The sequence below is a fragment of the Nematostella vectensis genome, chromosome 13, assembly GCF_932526225.1.
Source record: "Nematostella vectensis chromosome 13, jaNemVect1.1, whole genome shotgun sequence".
In the NCBI taxonomy this organism is placed as follows: Eukaryota; Metazoa; Cnidaria; class Anthozoa; order Actiniaria; family Edwardsiidae; genus Nematostella; species Nematostella vectensis.
This window is the reverse complement of record NC_064046.1, coordinates 6,218,005-6,237,498: the sequence shown is the minus strand read 5'-3', so window position 1 is coordinate 6,237,498 and position 19,494 is coordinate 6,218,005. Positions and strand designations below refer to the sequence as shown.

General features: G+C 41.5%; 2 protein-coding genes across 4 annotated transcripts; one reads left to right on the top strand and one right to left on the bottom strand.

The window, feature by feature from the left end:
• The first annotated feature begins 119 nt into the window (after positions 1–119).
• Positions 120–9,378, top strand: LOC5517995 (cyclic nucleotide-binding domain-containing protein 1). Its single transcript, XM_001637933.3, has 15 exons — positions 120–329; positions 432–510; positions 1,335–1,439; positions 1,828–1,877; positions 2,332–2,497; positions 2,898–3,046; positions 4,289–4,440; positions 4,801–4,862; positions 5,193–5,268; positions 6,241–6,373; positions 6,793–6,902; positions 7,513–7,663; positions 8,284–8,351; positions 8,495–8,554; positions 8,961–9,378. Exons 1-15 carry the CDS (start codon positions 245–247, stop codon positions 9,057–9,059), a joined length of 1,545 nt encoding a protein of 514 aa, XP_001637983.2. The 5' UTR covers positions 120–244; the 3' UTR covers positions 9,060–9,378.
• On the bottom strand, positions 9,269–19,434 carry LOC5518006 (probable sodium/metabolite cotransporter BASS4, chloroplastic). 3 transcript variants are annotated; one of them, XM_048720848.1, is made up of 6 exons: positions 19,344–19,434; positions 18,816–19,134; positions 18,203–18,681; positions 12,908–13,564; positions 11,111–11,296; positions 9,269–10,484 (listed from the first exon to the last, which is right to left on the bottom strand). In XM_048720848.1, the coding sequence occupies exons 4-6, from the start codon at positions 13,457–13,459 to the stop codon at positions 9,978–9,980; spliced, it is 1,245 nt and encodes a 414-aa protein (XP_048576805.1). In that variant the 5' UTR covers positions 13,460–13,564; positions 18,203–18,681; positions 18,816–19,134; positions 19,344–19,434; the 3' UTR covers positions 9,269–9,977. The 3 variants fall into 3 exon arrangements, with proteins under 3 accessions (XP_048576805.1, XP_048576806.1, XP_032218508.2); XM_048720849.1 differs by having other exon boundaries at positions 18,203–18,677; XM_032362617.2 differs by lacking the exons at positions 18,203–18,681; positions 18,816–19,134; positions 19,344–19,434 and adding an exon at positions 16,036–16,176.
• Positions 19,435–19,494: the final 60 nt, after the last annotated feature.

Here is a 19,494-nt window from a genome sequence, read left to right as displayed (position 1 = left end):
TTTTAATAAGCATTATTTTTAGATGGCTTTAAAAAGTGTATCAGGAAGCGTAGATTGAAAATGACGTTCTGTCTAGCTATTTGAAATTCACGTGGGTTGCCTGTGCTCCTAGTTACCATAGCAATCCGATGGAAGCGCGAGAGGTTCAATTTCGAACCAACGCGATCACCATCTGACTTCGCAGCTTCGAATTATTTTTATAAAAATGTAGCTTCTCTCCAGATCCAATAAATTCACCATCAATATGACAGAGCTAGCAAGCCGGAGTGGTGTTTTTGGTGGCTGGAGTGAAAAATTCAGCACATCTAAAAGGAGTCAACAACATAAACGTAAGTAAGCTTCTAACTCGTGATTAACTCCAATTAAGAATTACGTTCTCATATAGTATATAGTCGGTGGTTACTAACTATATTAGTTTGTTGTTGATCTAGTCCCTAAACTTATCGGAAATCCGGCGCTGGATTATGACTGCATCAAATGGCTCTGTAGCATTGATGGCCTAGGGGAGAGGTAAGCAGTCACCATCAACCAGCTGTTTCAAACGATAAACAAAGGGCGTGCTCGATGAAAGCTTGCTCAAATTTTGTCTAAGTTTATTCAACATAAAGGCCCACTGTAGTACCAGAAAGAATAAGCGTAAGAGGACCGTAAGGTCTGTGCCATTGTGTTATTCCCTATGTGTTATTACCATGTGTATTTGTGTTATTGCCTACGTGTTACTACGTGTATTATGTGTTAAAGCCTTCGTGTTACTTGCATCACAGGCTTACCATCCTAAGGTTGCCTAAAATTGTGTATGTAATGACATCACCTATGATCGCCGATCGGCTCACACCGATCGGCTCACATTATCGAAGCATGGTTAATCACATATGATTCGCATATGATATTTATGAGGTCCCTGGCAGAGAAAAGGAGCTAAAAGGGCACTTTGGAGTATTGCCCCCTTGCACAAGCTTGAAATGTCACTTTTGTGCTATATGAGTAATAAAATTATTGCCACACCTATGTGGACCACCTAGTTTTTTTCTAGGCATAGATAGCCTAAGTTTATGAGAAGCTTTTTGACATACCCTGTCCCTGAAACACCCTGAAAAGTTGGGGCTGAACTCTCCTAATCTCAAGATAAAGAGTCCAAGGTCACATGAAAATAAAAATGAACTACACATCTCCAGTCCCCCCCTGCCCATCCATCCACCCCTCACCCCTAGGCCACTCCCTTCTTATGGACTCAACTTGGGTCATTAAATATTTCTAGATATACTACCCACCATTCAGATGTGCTCTTGTTTGCTTGTGTTCCTTTTTTTACTAATTGTCATTTGGTGTTCCAGGGATAGACCATCTACATCAGATGCCCATGACATCTTTATGCAAAACTACCCAAAAATGTTTCAAAGGCCCCCAAAACTACTTTCCCTGCAAGTTCCTGATAAAAGGTATGTATTCATAAAGTGGCTTTTATTCCCCAATCCTTATTGTATTGTTTACCAGGAATCCTGCTCACTCGTTGGAACCCAAATGATTCCCTGTAATAACCAAAATTTTGTTTTCCTGGCCTGAAATCAAGGCAAGTCCCAGTTACTTTACCCTGTATACGGCCCAAATAATCATATTCCATGGGCAGATCTAGTGTAGGGCCAAGGGGACCTATAGCCCCTACTTTTTTTCCAAGATTTTACATAAAAATATGAAGAAGTGTAAGGAAAACCTTAGAAGAACAATGGACCAGGCCCCCTTCTTTAAACCCTTGCTTTGGCTCTCCCTTATTGGAACTCCAGGATCTGCGCCTGTTTTCTGCTTTGCTAAGAACAATTTTTATTTCAGAAAACTGGACCACCGTCAGGCCATGTCAAAGGAAATTGTTATACCTCATGGTAAACTCATTTTAATCAATTCTAGGTCACTTCGTGTTTACCACAACTAGCTGTTATATGTCGTAAAATAAAAAGCATTAAACATCCCTCCTTTGCTACATACACCCCTCCCCCCAAAAAAATATAATCAGATGAAACACAGCAAATTTTTAGAACCCCTTGCCTCAGCCCTCACACCTTGGGGGACCTATGGCAGGGTGCTTGTAGGGGAAAAAGTTAACCCCTAAAAGATGCAACCCCTAAAGGGCAACATTGTTCAACCACAGTACAGCACAATACAGAAACATTAAGAACATATTTGGGGGCACAACCACGCCCCTGCTGGTCATTTCCTTATAATTTTTTAAAAGATTTGCTATGGACCCACCATATGACAAGCCCTCCTGTGGCACATGTTGTTAAACCTCACTCCAATACCATGATACAATACATACTAATAACTGAATTTCTTTAGATAAAGGCTTGTACCCTCATCAGTGTGAAGGCTTTGAGGAACACTTGTGCAGCCACAACATCTCACATCACATGTCAAAGCTCCACAAGCATGCATTTGTCCTTACGTCAGCAGCAAGTGTGTTCAACGCAAGGGTTCACTCTATCAGGAAGATCCTCAGAAAACTGTAAGTGAAGATAACCAAAAGTATGTACAGTAGTGTAATACTGGATACATACTTAGGTACTTGTAAACGCAAAAGACACATCAATTCAGAAAAGTGTGTGCTTCCCCCACCAGTTTTTTAAGGGGTGGGGGTGGGGGTAAATGTCAACTGCTTCTTCCCACATTTGTAGGGGGTACACAGGGTGTGCGTGCACCCCCCCTAGCGGCCAAAAAGTGGGTCAAATCTTCAAATACTATGGTTCTTCCACATGATACCTCTGACTGCACCCCCCCCCCCTCCCCTCCCCCTAAGACAACCCTGGGTATGCGCCTGTCTTCTTAAATTTCCCCTGGGGGAGGGTATGCTGACACATACTGCATGGTCATTTCCCCCTTTCGACATGTATCATGTTCTCTCTCAGTCCATTTGAGCGCAAGTCCAAGGAGAATGAGGCCCTTTTCAAGCATCTGCAATTCTTCCCCGACCTTGCTGATCAGGTTCCGCCTCATATTCTCAAGGAGCTCTGCGCAGTGGCCCAGATGGACAGATGGAATGAGGCTGGGTGCACAGGTAAAGAAAGAGAAGAAATTGCTGGAGCTTTTGAAAATATATACTTAACACAACAATTGGCCGCTCAGTCCCTCTGAGATTGTTCGCCCGACAGTGACCCTTTAATAGCGCTATTATTGATTTCAACATTTGTAATTGATGTTTTTTTTCGATATTGAAAGACAGATTATCTGTCAAGAAAAGTATAAAGATGCAAAGTTTACATTTCTTTTCAAAATTCAAATCTAAAATATCGCAAAGAGCTTCTCCAAAAAAAAGCTAATAAAAGTATGCTTTTTCACGGATTACGCTAAGATCACAAAATTGCTAGCCTGGTTTCATCCAAACACAAAGGTTAAGTTCGTATGCAACGCAGGCTTTATAGGGCTTCTGGAATTACGCGGAAAAAATTAACTCAAAATTACGCGGGATTCTTGGCTAAATTACGCGGAAAATCAATCATTACGCGCTAAATTACGCGGGTTTTTTGCAATACATTTTTCTTTAAAAATCAAAATTTTGCGGGATTCTTTACTGAATTACGCGCTAAATTACACGGAATATCAACTGTTACGCCCAAACAACATTTTGTACCGAAGGAAAGCACGAAATAACTTGAAATGGTTAATTTTTTGCGTGAAAATGTCTTAGGCGAGTTTTCATTGGCTCCTAGCCACCAGCCAATTAAAAAAATATTTTATTATTAGTCCTAGGCCTTCGCGGTTTAGCAAAGAACGCCTAGTCATTTTATTTGTTTTCGGAAATTCAGTTCGAAATATCGCACTCTTACGAAGAATATCTCTCTTTTTTCACGAGAAATAGAGGTAACAACCCTAAACACATCAGCTGTGCAATTAAATGTTTTGTCTTTCAAAATTTAGGCAAATAACGCGGGATTACGCGGATTACGCGGAAAAAGCCAAATTACGCGCTTCCGCACAAGCGCGTAATTCCAGAAGCCCTGTCTTTAAGGTTCCTGAAGTACAGCCTTTCACTCGCGCTATAATCCAAGAGACAAAAAGATTTTCTGGAGGGGGGGGGAGCTGTTTGCCCATCACAGTTAATTTCCCTTTTTTACTTATTTTTGAGGTCACCCTCAGTCTCTACTCTTGGTAGCAAAGCATTTGTTTTTTATTGAGCCGTTTGACGGAGCTTTAAAATATGTTTGGATCTTTTTAATCTACTCCGTTATTTTACGCACTTTTATTTTTGTTCATGGCACAAGACACATCAAATTAAATTGACGTTTGTTTTATTTTATAGTATTTGGAAATACTGGTCTTCATTTGGTTCTGAGAGGATCCGTCGTGCCTCAAACAACGCCGTGTTTTTCTCCGGTCAGCTCCAAACAAAGCCGAGAGTTCCGCTCACCGACGCCCGTGTTTGGAGACCACGAGCTACGGAGAGTCCCAGGGGTAAACATTTTATTCACTTGGTTCTTGGGATTGTTCGGTGAAAAAGTTTACTTTTTCCCTACTGTGCTCAAAGTCGGCCAACACTATTCATATATCTTTTGTTTGAAAGGCAGGTTATATAAAGAAGTTTTCATATATAACCATCGCAAATAAAAGTCATAACCGAATAACCAAATATCCATTTACCAAATATCGTAGTCCCTCCCTAAATCAGTCGATAGAAATGGCTGTTTCTTCTTCACACTTCGCTAAAAATGGCGGCTGATAAGATTCTTTGATAACAGCCAATCATAAATTATCCAGGTGGTCTTTGAAATATCTTTAATTCAGCTCATAACAAATCCATTTATTGTTCTTTAGCTTTCTGTTGGAGATTGCTTCGGGACGTTAGACAAAATCGAAGGAAGAGAAGCGAATTCAAGGTACAGTATGTAATATCTATTGTCATATGGTGCGTCAGGGGCGTAGCTAGGGGGTGGCCCAGGGTCCCCCTTTTTCTGGTTTAATTACGTTCTATTACGTGTTAGTCGTTACGTCTCAGTTGGTAACGAAATGATCTTGAATAATCACTTTGACCTCCCCCCCCCCCCCCCCCACCACCACCACCACCACCACCAAGGAAAAAGTCCTGGCTACGCCCCTGTGCCTTTTATGCCTCCCTATTTTTCTCCCAGTAACTGATTTTCTTTGTGGTGGAGGGTGCGAAGGGGGAAAACCTTGATGTTAAACTAAGATTTTTTTTATTTTTTCAGAATACTTTCCGTGTTAACACTGGAACCCTGCGAATTCCTGAAAATCTCAACTAATGATTACGCCAGAATCATTCAGGTTTGACACATGTCGAGCTGTTTTACTGAGACGCCATTTAGTAACCGTATCGTAAAAAGGATTTTCTGATATGCCGGAAGTCTGAGTTCTGAAGCCTAGTTCAAGGGCCTAGTCAAGGGGGTGGACTTGTCTTCCCGTCATGCTTTGCGCGAAAAATTTCACTTTTAGTGGCTCGCCAATGGCGATCGGAGCGTAATCGTAGCGTGACTTGACGGGCCCAGTGCTCCTCCGAGGGATCTTCCAATGGGAAACAAAGCTATCGGCAGCAATGTTGACCTTATGAACTGTCAGTGTATATTGATTTCTTTAGACAATTTCCGTCTTTTGAAAGCTTTTGTTTTATGTCGGAAATGTGTATGCCTTGCGTGACGTTTGTCATGTTTGTACGATTGCAGTGTTTAAGATTATTATTTCTCAATGAAGCAATTGAGTACTAGGTCAAATTTAAATCTACCATTTAATAGTCAAGAAACATCGGGTATAGATATTACTTACTGTTACTCCATGTTTTGATCACTTTTTTCGTCGGTCAAAATGAGCTAATTTTGGCGGGATTTTTGCCTTGGTAGAGCTTGACAGAACCATTGACAGTGAGCTATACGCTTACTTACGCCTTGACAGTTTTTTGTTTACTGTCTTAGGTTGGCAGTAATATGCAAAAATGATCATTGAATGTGTTATCATAAACAAACCGACTTCTTTTTGTCTTTTCAATAACCGCGGGCGAAGGACATTCCTTGAACTGCTTCAGCAACACTTCCATCTCGCCAAATAACGCAATTCGTCGCTCGCTGCTGTAGCTCATTTGGAAAGCTTATGTGGCCAATTACAATCAAATTCGTTGTTTTTACGCGCGCGCGCTCCTGAATGACGCCTTTTATGCCGCAGGGCAGCCCCTGCGCGGCCCCGCACAACATGGGTATTTTATACCGCAGGTCCATCTTTAAGACTATTGCTAATCTGCTTTTATAGATCATCAGTTCTCGAGAAGAAGAGAAGAAACTCTCGCTCGCCAAGACCTGCAAATTGTTTCAAAGCTGGCCTAAGCTCTCTCTCAAAAAAGTCGCTGGTTTAATAAGATGGAGAAAATTCCCACCGGGACAAGGTCAGTTAGAACAGTAATGACGGATCCAGCGAAACGGGGGGGGGGGGGGGGGGGGGTACCACCTCCTCCCCACGCCCTTTGGACTGAAATTTCAGATGAAATGTATGCGGTGCTCAAAGTCACAAATTTATACTCCCATTCAGCCAGCCGTTATGTAGTCTTCAGCTCATCTTAAATGGCAAATGCATATTTGTCGTACTTTTTTTAATATTTTCTATTGGTAAATAAAGCTGTCATGGGAACTGGGCCTATGAATATTTGTAGACTACTTTTACTTACTGTCCATTTTCCCTTTTACGTAAGCTTGGCCAAGGAGAGCCACTTCGATCAAACGCGCTAATTCGAAAATGAATATTTACGACTGTTTCTATAGTTTAGGATCGACTTAGAAATGTAACTGACCTATTTTATTTTAACAGTGTTAGTTAATGAGAGTGAACGGTGCGAGATTATCGGCTTCATCAAGCGAGGAAACTGCGTCCTCAAACGCATGATAACCGTGGCGCACACATTTCCAAACGGCAAAAAGGTAAAGCCCCCCTGGAGGCGAGCGTAAATCTTCTGAAGGGGGGGGGGGGGGGGCGGTAGAGGGATAAGGGCAAGTCCACTGGGAAAGAGGAGTGGTAAACCTATTTTTTCAAAACCTTAGGAAGAAGACCACCGGACAGCCTCTATCTGCTGGTGTGCGTCGGGCCGGGTCTGCGTTGACAGTTAATAATGACAGTTTACAACGCAAAGTTGTTTTTTTTTAAACGATATTTCGGCAGGCCTTCGCCTACCTTCTTCAGGTCCAAAAAGGCAGGTGGTTGCCGAAATATCGTTTAAAAAAAACAACAACTCTGTGTTGTTGTCGACTTTTTCTTTTAAAGGTTTTAAACCTGATATTGAAGGGGGGTCCATTGGCCGGGGTAGATAAGCTTGAGATGGAATAGGTAAGTGGTATGAAAAGATAACGTCTGCGTAATAGGGGTAACTATACTAGGGAGGGAGAGGGTGAAACTTGTTATGAAGGGGGCGGGGCGGGGATGTAAGTCTACATGGGCGGATCAGTTTTAGACTTAACTTTATTTTTAAATGGCTATTTGAACACATGACATACTCTTAACATACTATAATTTAAAAAGCTTTATTTTGTTTAGGAAAAGCGCACCAAGCCTGTGGTAATTGGTCGGTTGGGGCCTGGGGACTCGTTTGGGGAGACGACAGTGTTGAAGAACCGAGTGATGCCTTGTAACGTGACCACAGAATCCATAGTGGAAGTGGGTACTATATCCAGTCTTGACGTCTACGGTAAGCATATCTTAAACAACCATGAAACCCGCGTTGTTTAACCGGGCTGCACCATCAGTTGAGCACCAATTGAAGCATTAGTTTAAGCATAGGGAAGTTTCCTGTGGGAAAGAATAAACGGGCGAGACGTAATTTCTTGTATGCTTTTCGATGATCGAGAAAGCCATGAAGATTCCTTCACTCATATCGTAGCAATTTTCCCTTAAATAATCCTTAACATATAAGAGACTCGAAATACAAATTCAAACCCTAACCCAGTCCCTGGGAATGTGAAGGAAAAGCAGAAAAGTATTTTCGATTCCAGCGCACATGGTTTCTTGGTAGACGAACATTTCTCGTGGTGCGCAATGCATTCTAGGAAGGACGAAGTTAGCCTCGATTCCAACTTTTAGCGACTTTGTATGGGCCTGAGGCTAATTAAAAACAGATTTTTATTTTATCTATCTACATGTGCATGTATCTTTGTGCTTGGAGGAAGGATAGTTAGTATATTAGCCTGAATTACTGCGGGTCTTTAAAATATAAATCATATTTTTGGATATTTCGCTTGTCGTGCAAAGTATAGTGGGTTGGGTACACTAGGAGCTTTTGGTAGATTGTGTTTTGTCCTATTTTGCTAGATCTTGACGAAGTAACCAAGTCTCTTCTGACGCAGTCCTACTTTGCGATGGACAGTCACATGTCTGAGGTAATAAGTCGCGAAAAATACCCATTGATAAAGAAGGTTTTCGATGACTATCATATTTCTAATAAATTTATTTAAAAACATGTCATCATTTAGTTTTGTCCGTGTGCGCACATGCTTCATTTCTCTCTCTCATCTTTAAACAGGAAGAAATACAAAAAGAGTACATCGAGCAAGAGAAAGCTGAAGAGTGGAGTAAATTTAAGGTGAAGATTTTTTTTTTATATTATGCGTTTTGAAATAAAATCCCATCTACATGAAGAAGTTGTAGTTTCAGCTTGTAGCCTTAAATGTAAGGCTCCGTTCCAACAGTGCCGACATCGCTGGCCTGAGAATACTTGCGCTGTTTGCACACTATGTTGGGAGGTGATGTTAAGTAGTTCCCTAACATTTTTTGTCTCTTGGTGTGGTTAACTTAGGGTAGCGGTGCTGCCAGCAGTACTGGCTCACAAAGGAAATGTTGGCGAATCGCTTCGCAGAAGCTCCTCGCATGGCGAAAAAAATAACACCATTGTTGCTGGCGCTGTCTGCATAGGCTATAGAACTTGATAACTTACTCCAACTAAGTAACTCAAATCAACGAATCTTTCTTATGCGTTTGTATGTCTACAGAGAAAGGTCGTTAACGAAGTTCTCTACTTCCGAGCCATTCAGCCTGGTTACAGCAAATGGTCCCGCAAGCCGTCACAGCATGAAGTCAAGAACTTCTGATTGGCTCTTTCTGCATTTTGGACGCCATCCTAATTGGACATCCTGCCAGAAGCCATTTCAGTGTTTTGTTTCGCGACGATTTTGATGACAGTGTTTTTTTTCTAAATAGAAATTTGCACAAGCTAGATTTAGTAGTTTGTGTATGTTTCTGTTTAGAAAATTTCGAAAGATAAATAATAGATAAATGGATAAATAATAATAAACCTCTCTGAGCCTAATATATTTTTATTGAACTAATAAATTTAAAATTTGTTATAGAATAAGATAGTTGGTTTAGTAATCTTGTTTATGTATTCCCATTAAAAAATAATATAAGTCATTATTCATTGCGTTTCCCAGATTTTCCCAGCGCTTGCTACACAGGCTAGATCCAGCAGATTGCAGAGCGTGTTACCAAATTTAGGAATATTTTGGCAACCCCAGGGAAACCCCTAAAAAAGGAATATATGTAAGAGGTCAATAGGAAAAATATGAAAAAGTAGCCTAAAATAACGCTTGGGTTAGTATGAATAGATTTACTAAAAGCCGTCTTTATTTTACTAAATTCCTTGGCGAATTTCTCCAGTTTTTAATTTTTCCCTTATGGATATTTCCCTATTCACCATTCTAACGTGGAGCGGGGTGTTGGATCGATTTATCAAGGGAAGAGAATTCCGGGACAATTTTAAGGGCCGCAATTCAACATGGCATAGTAAACATGTTGATGTGATACTCAATGAAAGCTAAAAATGGTACATTTTGGTCCGAATATCTTCTTTAGTTTGATTCACAACACCAACATGGACAACGTTCGACGCCATGTTGAATTGCGTCCCCTAAAATCGTCCCAGCATGCTGTTTGTTTATCAACTCGACCCAAGCCCCCGCGCAAAGTCAGAATGGCGAATTACATTCCCAGTGGCCTTTTCTGGTAACTTGCTAATCCCCCATTGATATTTTCCTATATTCCCCGGCATCCTTTTCCGTCGTCGAGTCGCCCTCCGAGTCTGCATTGATCGTGGCCCACTTTGACACAATCACTGAATCAATTACCAGCACGACCAGGTATGCTACAGTACACGAAGTCGTCATCAGATCCCGAGACCCTACCGAGTCCGGAAGATAATCGATTATCGTAAGCGCGAACGGGAGGGCCTTGTGACTACACACGATCACGAGTGTCTTCTTGACAGGAAGTTCTGCGCCCGCGATTCCACCAGCTAGGTAGTTCAGCAGTAGGAAGATCACGTGCATGATGGTGGTGAATCCAAGGATCGCCATAGTGTTCATGCGAACGATACCCTCGTAGTTGTCGTCGGTTTGTGCTCGGCTAATTATCGGCCATACGAGGATAACGAGCAGAAGGCGGACGGTGTATCGGGATGGTGTCGGGTTGGAATCGACTGATTCCGATAGCCTAGGCCACAGACGGACCAGTTTCCCAATCTGATGGAGAGTATAATGATATCAGTGGCCGATTTCATGAAACTTTGCCAGAGAACTCAGTCATATATATGAGGATTTCCGATGTCTTAAAGTAGTGTCACCGAAGGGTGATTTTGCTTTCTGGCCGAGCAGGATTTTTATGGCTACATGATGATTTTCCATCTAGCTTGGCTAGCCCAAAGTCCGGACTGAGAACGCACGAGCATATCGGACAAATAATTTTAAAGCAGTTTTTTGGGGGGAGCGGGCCGTGAGTGTCTAAAACTTCCCAAATTAAACGCGCTAGCTTTCGAAAAATTGAACCTGGTACCTATAGTGATCTAGTTTCAGCACATAGTTAAGATAAAGGGGGTTGCATTTGGACTGCAGGCATTATTGTGGCCATCTTACGGAAGATGTTTTGGTGTTCTTTACACCGTAAATAACTTTTAGAATTTTTGGAAAAGTTTCCAAAACGTTTACCCGTTAACAGCTTTGTAGTGAACCACAAAAAAGGCGATTTAAAAATAAATTACGAGTAGGAATTGTGAAGCTGACTAACATTCAGCACTGGCTTCTTTGTGCCGTCTTTTTCTTATTCTACTGATATCATTGGCTAATTGAATCAGCGCATGTGCACTACTTACCATCATCGGGAGCAGCACAGTAAGCACGAACACACCAAGAAGTTTGGCGAAAGCCTGTGCCTCCTCATGGGTAGTCTCCAGTGACGTCAGCCAGGCAAGCAGAGGAGGAGAGGAGAATACGCCCGCGATATTTGTGATCAGCATAATTACCAGTCCCAAGGCCAGGTTACCTCCGGCCAGTGCAGCCTGGCAAAAAAACATGGTTATTTTATTGATACGGGGCGACTCCGAGGTTGGCATCTAAGTAACATAGTTTTCCATACCCTTTCCATGCGGGAAAGTGGAAAAACAATAAAAATATATAAAGAAATAGAATAAAACAAAATAAAATCAGGATTTCCGGAACATGATCCCTTTCTATTTGCCAAAAACGTGCGATACTTTGTATCAAATTCTCCTCGGATCAAGTTTTAGGATTATAGGTATCAGGGAGTCTGGTAAAATTTGACCTTTTATCTAAAGATCTGCTCGACCCCTCAGTCCTTTTCTACCGTCATTCGGATAATTTTAACGTGCATTTCAAATATGGAATGCAATTATTTTCTTATTTGGATGAAACCAAGGACCAAACATCCGGACATTATTTTCTGACCCATAAACGTACGATTGTGGTGTGGAATGCCTGTGGCATGTATAAACGTACGATTGTGGTGTATGCTTGCGGCATGTATAAACGTATGATTGTGGTGTGGAATGCCTGTGGCATGTATAAACGTATGATTGTGGTGTGGAATACTTGTGGCATGTATAAACGTATGATTGTGGTGTGGAATGCCTGTGGCATGTATAAACGTATGATTGTGGTGTGGAATACTTGTGGCATGTATAAACGTATGATTGTGGTGTGGAATGCCTGTGGCATGTATAAACGGACGATTGTGGTGTGGAATGCCTGTGGCATGTATAAACGGACGATTGTGGTGTGGAATGCCTGTTGCATGTATAAACGTATGATTGTGGTGTGGAATGCTTGTGGCATGTATAAACGTATGATTGTGGTGTGGAATGCTTGTGGCATGTGTAAACGTATGATTGTGGTGTGGAATGCTTGTGGCATGTATAAACGTATGATTGTGGTGTGGAATGCCTGTGGCATGTATAAACGTATGATTGTGGTGTGGAATGCTTGTGGCATGTGTAAACGTATGATTGTGGTGTGGAATGTCTGTGGTATGTATAAACGTACGATTGTGGTGTGGAATGCTTGTGGCATGTATAAACGTATGATTGTGGTGTGGAATGCTTGTGGAATGTGTAAACGTATGATTGTGGTGTGGAATGCCTGTGGCATGTATAAACATATGATTGTGGTGTGGAATGCTCGTGGCATGTATAAACGTATGATTGTAGTGTAGAATGCTTGTGGCATGTGTAAACGTATGATTGTGGTGTGGAATGCTTGTGGCATGTATAAACGTATGATTGTGGTGTGGAATGCCTGTGGCATGTATAAACGTATGATTGTGGTGTGAAATGCTTGTGGGATGTATAAACGTATGATTATGGTGTGGAATGCTTGTGGCATGTGTAAACGTATATGATTGTGGTGTGGAATGCTTGTGGCATGTATAAACGTATGATTGTGGTGTGGAATGCTTGTGGAATGTGTAAACGTATGATTGGGGTGTGGCATGTGTAAACGTACGATTTGTGGTGTGGAATGCTTGAGGATAACATATATACACGTATGATTGTGGTGTGGAATGCTTGTGGCATTTGTAATCGTACGATTGGGGTGTGAAATGCTTATAACCATACAATTAGATGGGATGCCTTTGACATAAATTACATTCTTACCAGTATGACGCCAGTACCAAATGTTGCAGGAGAACAGAAGAACACTTGCAATCCAATCGCGAACTCGGTGGGTCCAATGGCGGATACGTTCGCCCTGATCACTGACAGTTCCGTCGTCATGTTTTCATTAGAAAGAGTAGCAAAGTGGATCGTTTTTGTTATCTGTACTCCCAGAGCCGGTGTCACAAACAAAACACAAACCAGCGCCCAGATGATCGCACGGTACTCCTGTAACGCGATGTAAAATTCACAGTTTTTCAAGTGCAGCCCAAAGATGAAATAGGCCACTACTACGCATGCGTGGTACACATGAAGTTTCTCCAGGAATATTCCAGCGGCCGGCCACTGCACACCGGTGACCAGCACCACTACGAGGCCAATAACCAGACAATAGGTAGCCAGGAAACGTAAAATGCGTAGCATGACAAGGTTGAGGCAACTCGCCCCTGTCCGTGATAGCCATGAGTTGGATTCAGGGGGGTGCCTGTCCATGTTGTCCGAATCAGGTTTCTTGATCAGTCTTCTCTGTGAACATTTGTTGTAAGCAAGCATTGGGGCCTTGATCAGAGAAGAGGTGTTGCTATAGTAGCGATCGTAGATTCCAAATATGGCATTTCACGTGATGGTCGTCTATTCCATTGAACACACCCGTCTTGCCTGTTGATAAAAGAAGTAGTTTACTCATCTTTGCTGCCTTACTTTTGAAAGATATAAAACAAAAATCCTCCCTGTTGAGAAATCGACAGTGAAATGCAATTATATAATTTCTGAAATAAGGGGGACGGACTCAAGTGGACCTGATTAACAATTCAAGGTTTCATAAAATCCTCTTTCTATAGGCTGTTTTCACGATGTTGCGCGTGCATCCAAAATGCCACAGACGCTAAAGTCAAATACCCCTTCGTTCGCATTTTGGAACAGATGTGGCCCGCCAGTGTGTGGCCTTTTGGATGCTCGCGCAACATCGTGAAAACGGTCTAGTGATACTTCTACTAAATAGTCTGGTGATGTTGCTGATGATGGTGTTTCACTTTGATGAAGACGATCGCGTAAAAAGCGAATAGGACGAAGAGGGAAATGACTCCTGAGATAGCGGTGATTCTGATGCCAGCAAGTGGCTGTGTCGTTAGTTGGCGATGACGTAGTTGGTGGCCAGACGGTCGCGCACATGTGTCGTTTCCCTCTTCGTCCTCTTTGCTTTTTACACCATCATCATCAACATCACCAGACTACTTTAATGATGCGATCAGTACAAACGACAACACGTTAGCAGAAGTGAGAATTATCAAAATAGCTGCAATATGGAAGTCTCTATTGAAATTCGTAATTCGCCGTTTGAGTGTTCTTTGAACGCCAGCATTTCGGCAGAGTAATTGAAAAACGCAGCTCCCCGAAGAAAGCCTGTAAAAATCGGGATGAGAATAGAACTGACGAAGCTAGGAAATCCGACAATGAAAGCTTGATTATCAGGGAGGTGGCGCGCCTGCACCAATAGCTGTTCACGCTGAACGTGATGATTGTAACTAGATTGAATATAGAAAATAATGTAGCTCTTAGAGCGAACGTAGGCGGCGTAGTGGTCGCTGAAATAAGGATTTGAGGAGTCGTTTATTTTCCTGGGATCTCTCTACCTCCAATATCCGTTAGGGTTATGAGCTTGAAATGACCTCAACATTGAAATGTCATTCAATTTTCTTGTTATTACTCAGTCAAATGTCATTTACAAGTGTGACTTTTTAGTAAACAAAAAATGGACAGGGCAGATGCGCAGCTCGGTTGCTTGGACTTTTATATTTTGCAAGCAGCGTCTATTCCACCTTTTTAAGAGTTTACAGTTATCACAATCCAAACTCTTTCCAATTTTCAAATTAATTATTTTTAGAAGATGTGTAACTCTTCAAGACGAAAAGCGATGCTCTCTGCACAGTTCAACTTCATCAGAAGTTGAAGAAAATGTAATACCTCAACTTGAACGCGGGAATTTATATTTTTATATTTGTTTCTGTCAATGCATTTGAACTATTTTATAAACTTTTTATAAACGGAAATAAAACAAATTGAAATAAATTTGCTGTATTCATTTGTTAACCGTAACATTATTCGAATTTGTTTTCAGTCTACCGTTTAAGGGTGATATGTCGTATGGTCTAAAGTTTATTAAAGAACCCGGTTAATTATTAGTTCACTGCGTCGAGGTCACAGGCGAGAGAACGAGGCGGAACAAGGCCGGAGGAGGCCTCGTTATCGCGCCTCGTCTCACTGACCTCGATGCCCTGGGTACCCGGGGTTTCAATACCGGCAAATGGTAAGATTTTGAGAGAAAGGGATACTAATAAAAGAGAGTCGTGATCATCAAAAATGGAAAGTGGAAATAATGATTAATAAGAATAAGGATGCTGCTCTGGTGATGCGGTTCCATTGGTTGCTCATCTCAGATGATCTGTGTAAAGTTCTAAAAGTTATAAAATCTCATATATTCGCATGTCGGAACTTCTTAATCAAAGCTATACTCTTTTTTATAAGAACTTTTTTTTAAAAACGTCCTGCTTGAGATTTCACCAAATTTAAAGAACATGCCGAGGCTTAGATAGCAGCAAAATATTGCTTTTGTAGTCCCGATGCGTTCTAAAATGCAAAAATGAACATAAAGAGCTAAAAAAAAGCTAGAGCAGCCCCCTAAATCTGCATTAATTGAGTTTATATGAGAGGACAAGGTAAACACTGGTACAATATACCAAACTCACCAGTAAATGGGAGCTGGCTAATTTGGAAGATAATAGGCACACCATAAAACTTTAAAATAAAGAATACTTTTTACAATTAGAGGCATTGCATTAGAGGGATTCATAAAGAAGGTTACGCAATTTTCTTGAGAATATAATACTACACAATAGAAACAATCTCTGCTTTGTTCTTGCGAATGCTATATATTCTGGGAAATTCCTCTTTTAAGATAGCAGCAAACCAAACTCACAAATAGCGCGTAAAAATGGTTCGGCAGACGCCACTAAGAAAGCGCTTATGAATCATATGAACTTCTGCTAGTGTTTCATATCCAAATTGTACCTTATATATGTCACCTTACTTATATAAGTCCCTATGGATTTCTATACCCCTCTCTTACTCACCTTAGGTCATCTACAATGTCTTTTTTTGTGGTTAACTTGTTGAGCGTGTTGTATTTGTGGGTATTACAGCGCACACTCCTATTTGCATATTTATTTATTAGCACATTAATGGCGTTGAGGTTTGGTAACTTAGCAACCTAGCGGCTGGAAAAATCCCTTGTTTACCGAGGTGGCGAAGTTTCATCAATCCCTGGTGATGTGATTGGTTAATCGTGAGGCTGGTTAAATGTGACACATTCACGTACATAATTATCAGGTGACGTATGAGATAAAACAGAAACGTTTCAAGACTGATTTAGACAGCACATTTCAGTCGTATGCGACCTGCCCTGAATTACACACTACGACTTTCGTAGTCAAGAATCGTAGCGGAGTCGTAGGCTGATTTACATAATGTACCAACGCACTTTGTGATAATTGACGCACTATGTAATACCTGACGCACTATGTAATCAAATTGACGCACTTTGTAATACCTGACGCACTTTGTAATAAAAAAGCTGACACACTTTGTAATACAATTTGACGCAGTTTGCGATAAAAAAAGCTAACGCACTTTGTAATAAAATCTGCCCACTTTGTATTCATATGCCCGTGTTATTATGTTGTTATTAAGTATGTATGTATAATAGAAAAATGGCTAGCAGATATTTGTAAACCATCGACGGCCGCCCTTCCCGAAATGACACCGTATGACAACCAAACTGGCTAGATGACATGCTATGTGTCAAGAGAGTGCAACAAGACGGTCACGGGATGTAGGACTTCATCGATGACGCCATGAAATGCAAAATTATACATATCTAATTATAGAAACACCGTATTACAAGCAAACTTAGTAGGTGTAATGAAGGTTACAAGGGTGCCCAAAGTCATCAAAAACAAAAATATTCATATTTCATGATAGAAACATCGTATGGCAACCAATCTAGATGACATGTAGGTGTCAAGGGGGGTGCAACAAAATGTTGACGTGGTGCCTGACGTCATTGACTATTATTTTGTTTGAAACGAATAAAATTACGTGTTTTTTTATTCTTACTCGCAGCCGTGTTTTACAATATTACCATAAACGCACTTTGGAGATTGGGAGAGCATTTTACTGTAAACGTGGATACTTACGCGATCACTTATAAATAAATGTAGCGTGCATTGAATTTTTTATTACAAAGTTCACTTTAAGTTCAAGTCGAGCAAACAAATTGATCCCTACAGGCCTCTGTATGGCGTGATATCGTGATATCGAAGACTCCTAAGAACAACATATAAGCAGTGTTTGTTTTCAAAAAATTAATGGCGACAGGAGAAAACTAATTTCAAAGTTTTCTTAAACAACAAAGAAACTTTCGTCCTATGTTCTGACACTTTATCGGCCCAATTTAAATAAAACGGTCGCCACTCGGAACCCGAATTGAGCCCGAGCACTGTCGGGCTAGGGCTTCTAAAATACTTTCCCCTCCCCCAAAGAGCAAAACGGAATGAAAACATAAACTCGTTTAAGTTCTTTTGCCGGTAGTTTGCTCTCAACACGTTACATTTTTTTGCGGGAGAAACGTCGCGACTCGCGGGAAATAATGTAAACAAAGAGAAAACGGCCGACCATGAAAAGAAACCACAAGATCGACCAAAGAAGATGGTGGTAAGTAATTTGCCTTAGTGTTGTGAGCAAAATACCGGCAAAAGAATTTGGATGAATTTATTTTTTCATTACGTTTCATTCAAATTGGGCCGATAAAGTGTCAGAACATAGGATGAAAGCTAGAAGTCGATGTTTTCGCCACTTTACGCGTGGTGTTTGTGGGTATTTCTCCTTGAAACTCGGTAGAGTCTTATTTTGGGATGTGACTAGGAGCACAGTAAGGTAAATTTGTTAATAAGAATCGATTTTATAGGGTCAATTTTGCGCCAAAGTGAAAGTGCTCGTTTGGAGCTGCAAGCCTTGTGTATATTTATGTCTTTTTCACCTCAAAACAGCCTCCAAAACAAGCCCAATTTACCCACCTATATTCACGTATTTTTCTCACTCAGATGTACAAAAAAAGGCGCGTGCATGCATTGCCGATCTCCATGAGCACCCAGGCACCCAGGAGTTGTTTGGATGAGAAAAACGCTAGACCCGTTTGAAGAGACCATCGAGGTATCCTTTACAAATAGAGGACCACATCACCTTGCGGCCAGCAAGACGCTTGACCAACAATTGACAAAACAATCATGCTCGTCTAGTTTGCGCACGTTCATTACACGCTGCTGGGGTCGGGAGGGGAGTACAGCTTGCGGCCGGCACCACGCTTGGCCAACAGGCCTGTGGTCCATGCTGCAGGTCAGCACACGTGACACAACAATTGATAAAGCAATCATGTTTGTAGGCGGTAGGCGTATCCGGTTCTTAGAGTTGGTGAAGCTAGTTCGAATCTCCGAAGCATGGTTGCACGGGTGAAGGCGTTCCGCGTTGAACTATTCCTCTGAAGTCGACGAGTGACCTACCGTACGTGTCAGTTCCAAAACAGTCTACAAGAATGGCTGCCTCACGTTCTGGTATGTCGTCCCTTAATTCAGCTAGCGTCGATTCGAGAAAATCTCTTCCCTCTGTCCAATATCTCTGCTAGCTCTCAGGACCAAGGGTGTCATCTCCGGGCTTGGGACTTTCTTAAAAAAAAAGGATACAAGTAAAGCTTTCTAACTTGATGCCACCGATCATTTAATATCGAAATCAACTCATGATCTTGCCGAAAAAGGTGCACGACAGACAAAAGTCGATATGGTAATCCAACTAGCCGTACCTGAGTATCAAATCCTAACAAGCGAAGGCGAAACTCTACTCCCGCAGTATCAGGTCTGTTATGGTCACTGCCAAAGACGTGTTGGAAGGTTTTCCATAGCTGCCTCGCTACATCTTCGTCCGCTATTTGTTGATCTTCCTCAAAGAAACCAAGAACACGGTACACACCAACTTCGTTCGCTATTTGCCCCAAAACACGGTACACACCAACTTCGGGGATAACATCACCGTCACCGCATCTTGCACTTGGAAACGACATCTAATTAGGCTTTTTTTTATTTGCATGTATTTACTTGCTTGCGGTGGTGGTCGCCGACATACTGTCAAGAAAATAAGTATAAAGTCCAATTAACACCAAATCAATTTGCCTGTCGAACAGAGAACACTGTCGAAAAACTACACATGGTTGATAAGAAAGTTGTTAAGAGGGCAAGGGAGGGACAACATGGACAAGTTGCGTGACGTCATCGATGATGAGGCACTTTCGTCATCAGATGACGGGCCGTTTTCTGAAAAATTGTAAATGTACCTTCTATTTGAGCGTCAGTTATGTTGGCTGGAAATTGATCCTGTCGCAAGCAGCAAATATCGAGATACTCTCCCAAGAACGGCAGACAAACACTCCAATTCATTTTACTCTCATCATCACGGGGTAGCGGCAGACTGCCCAAAATACCCTC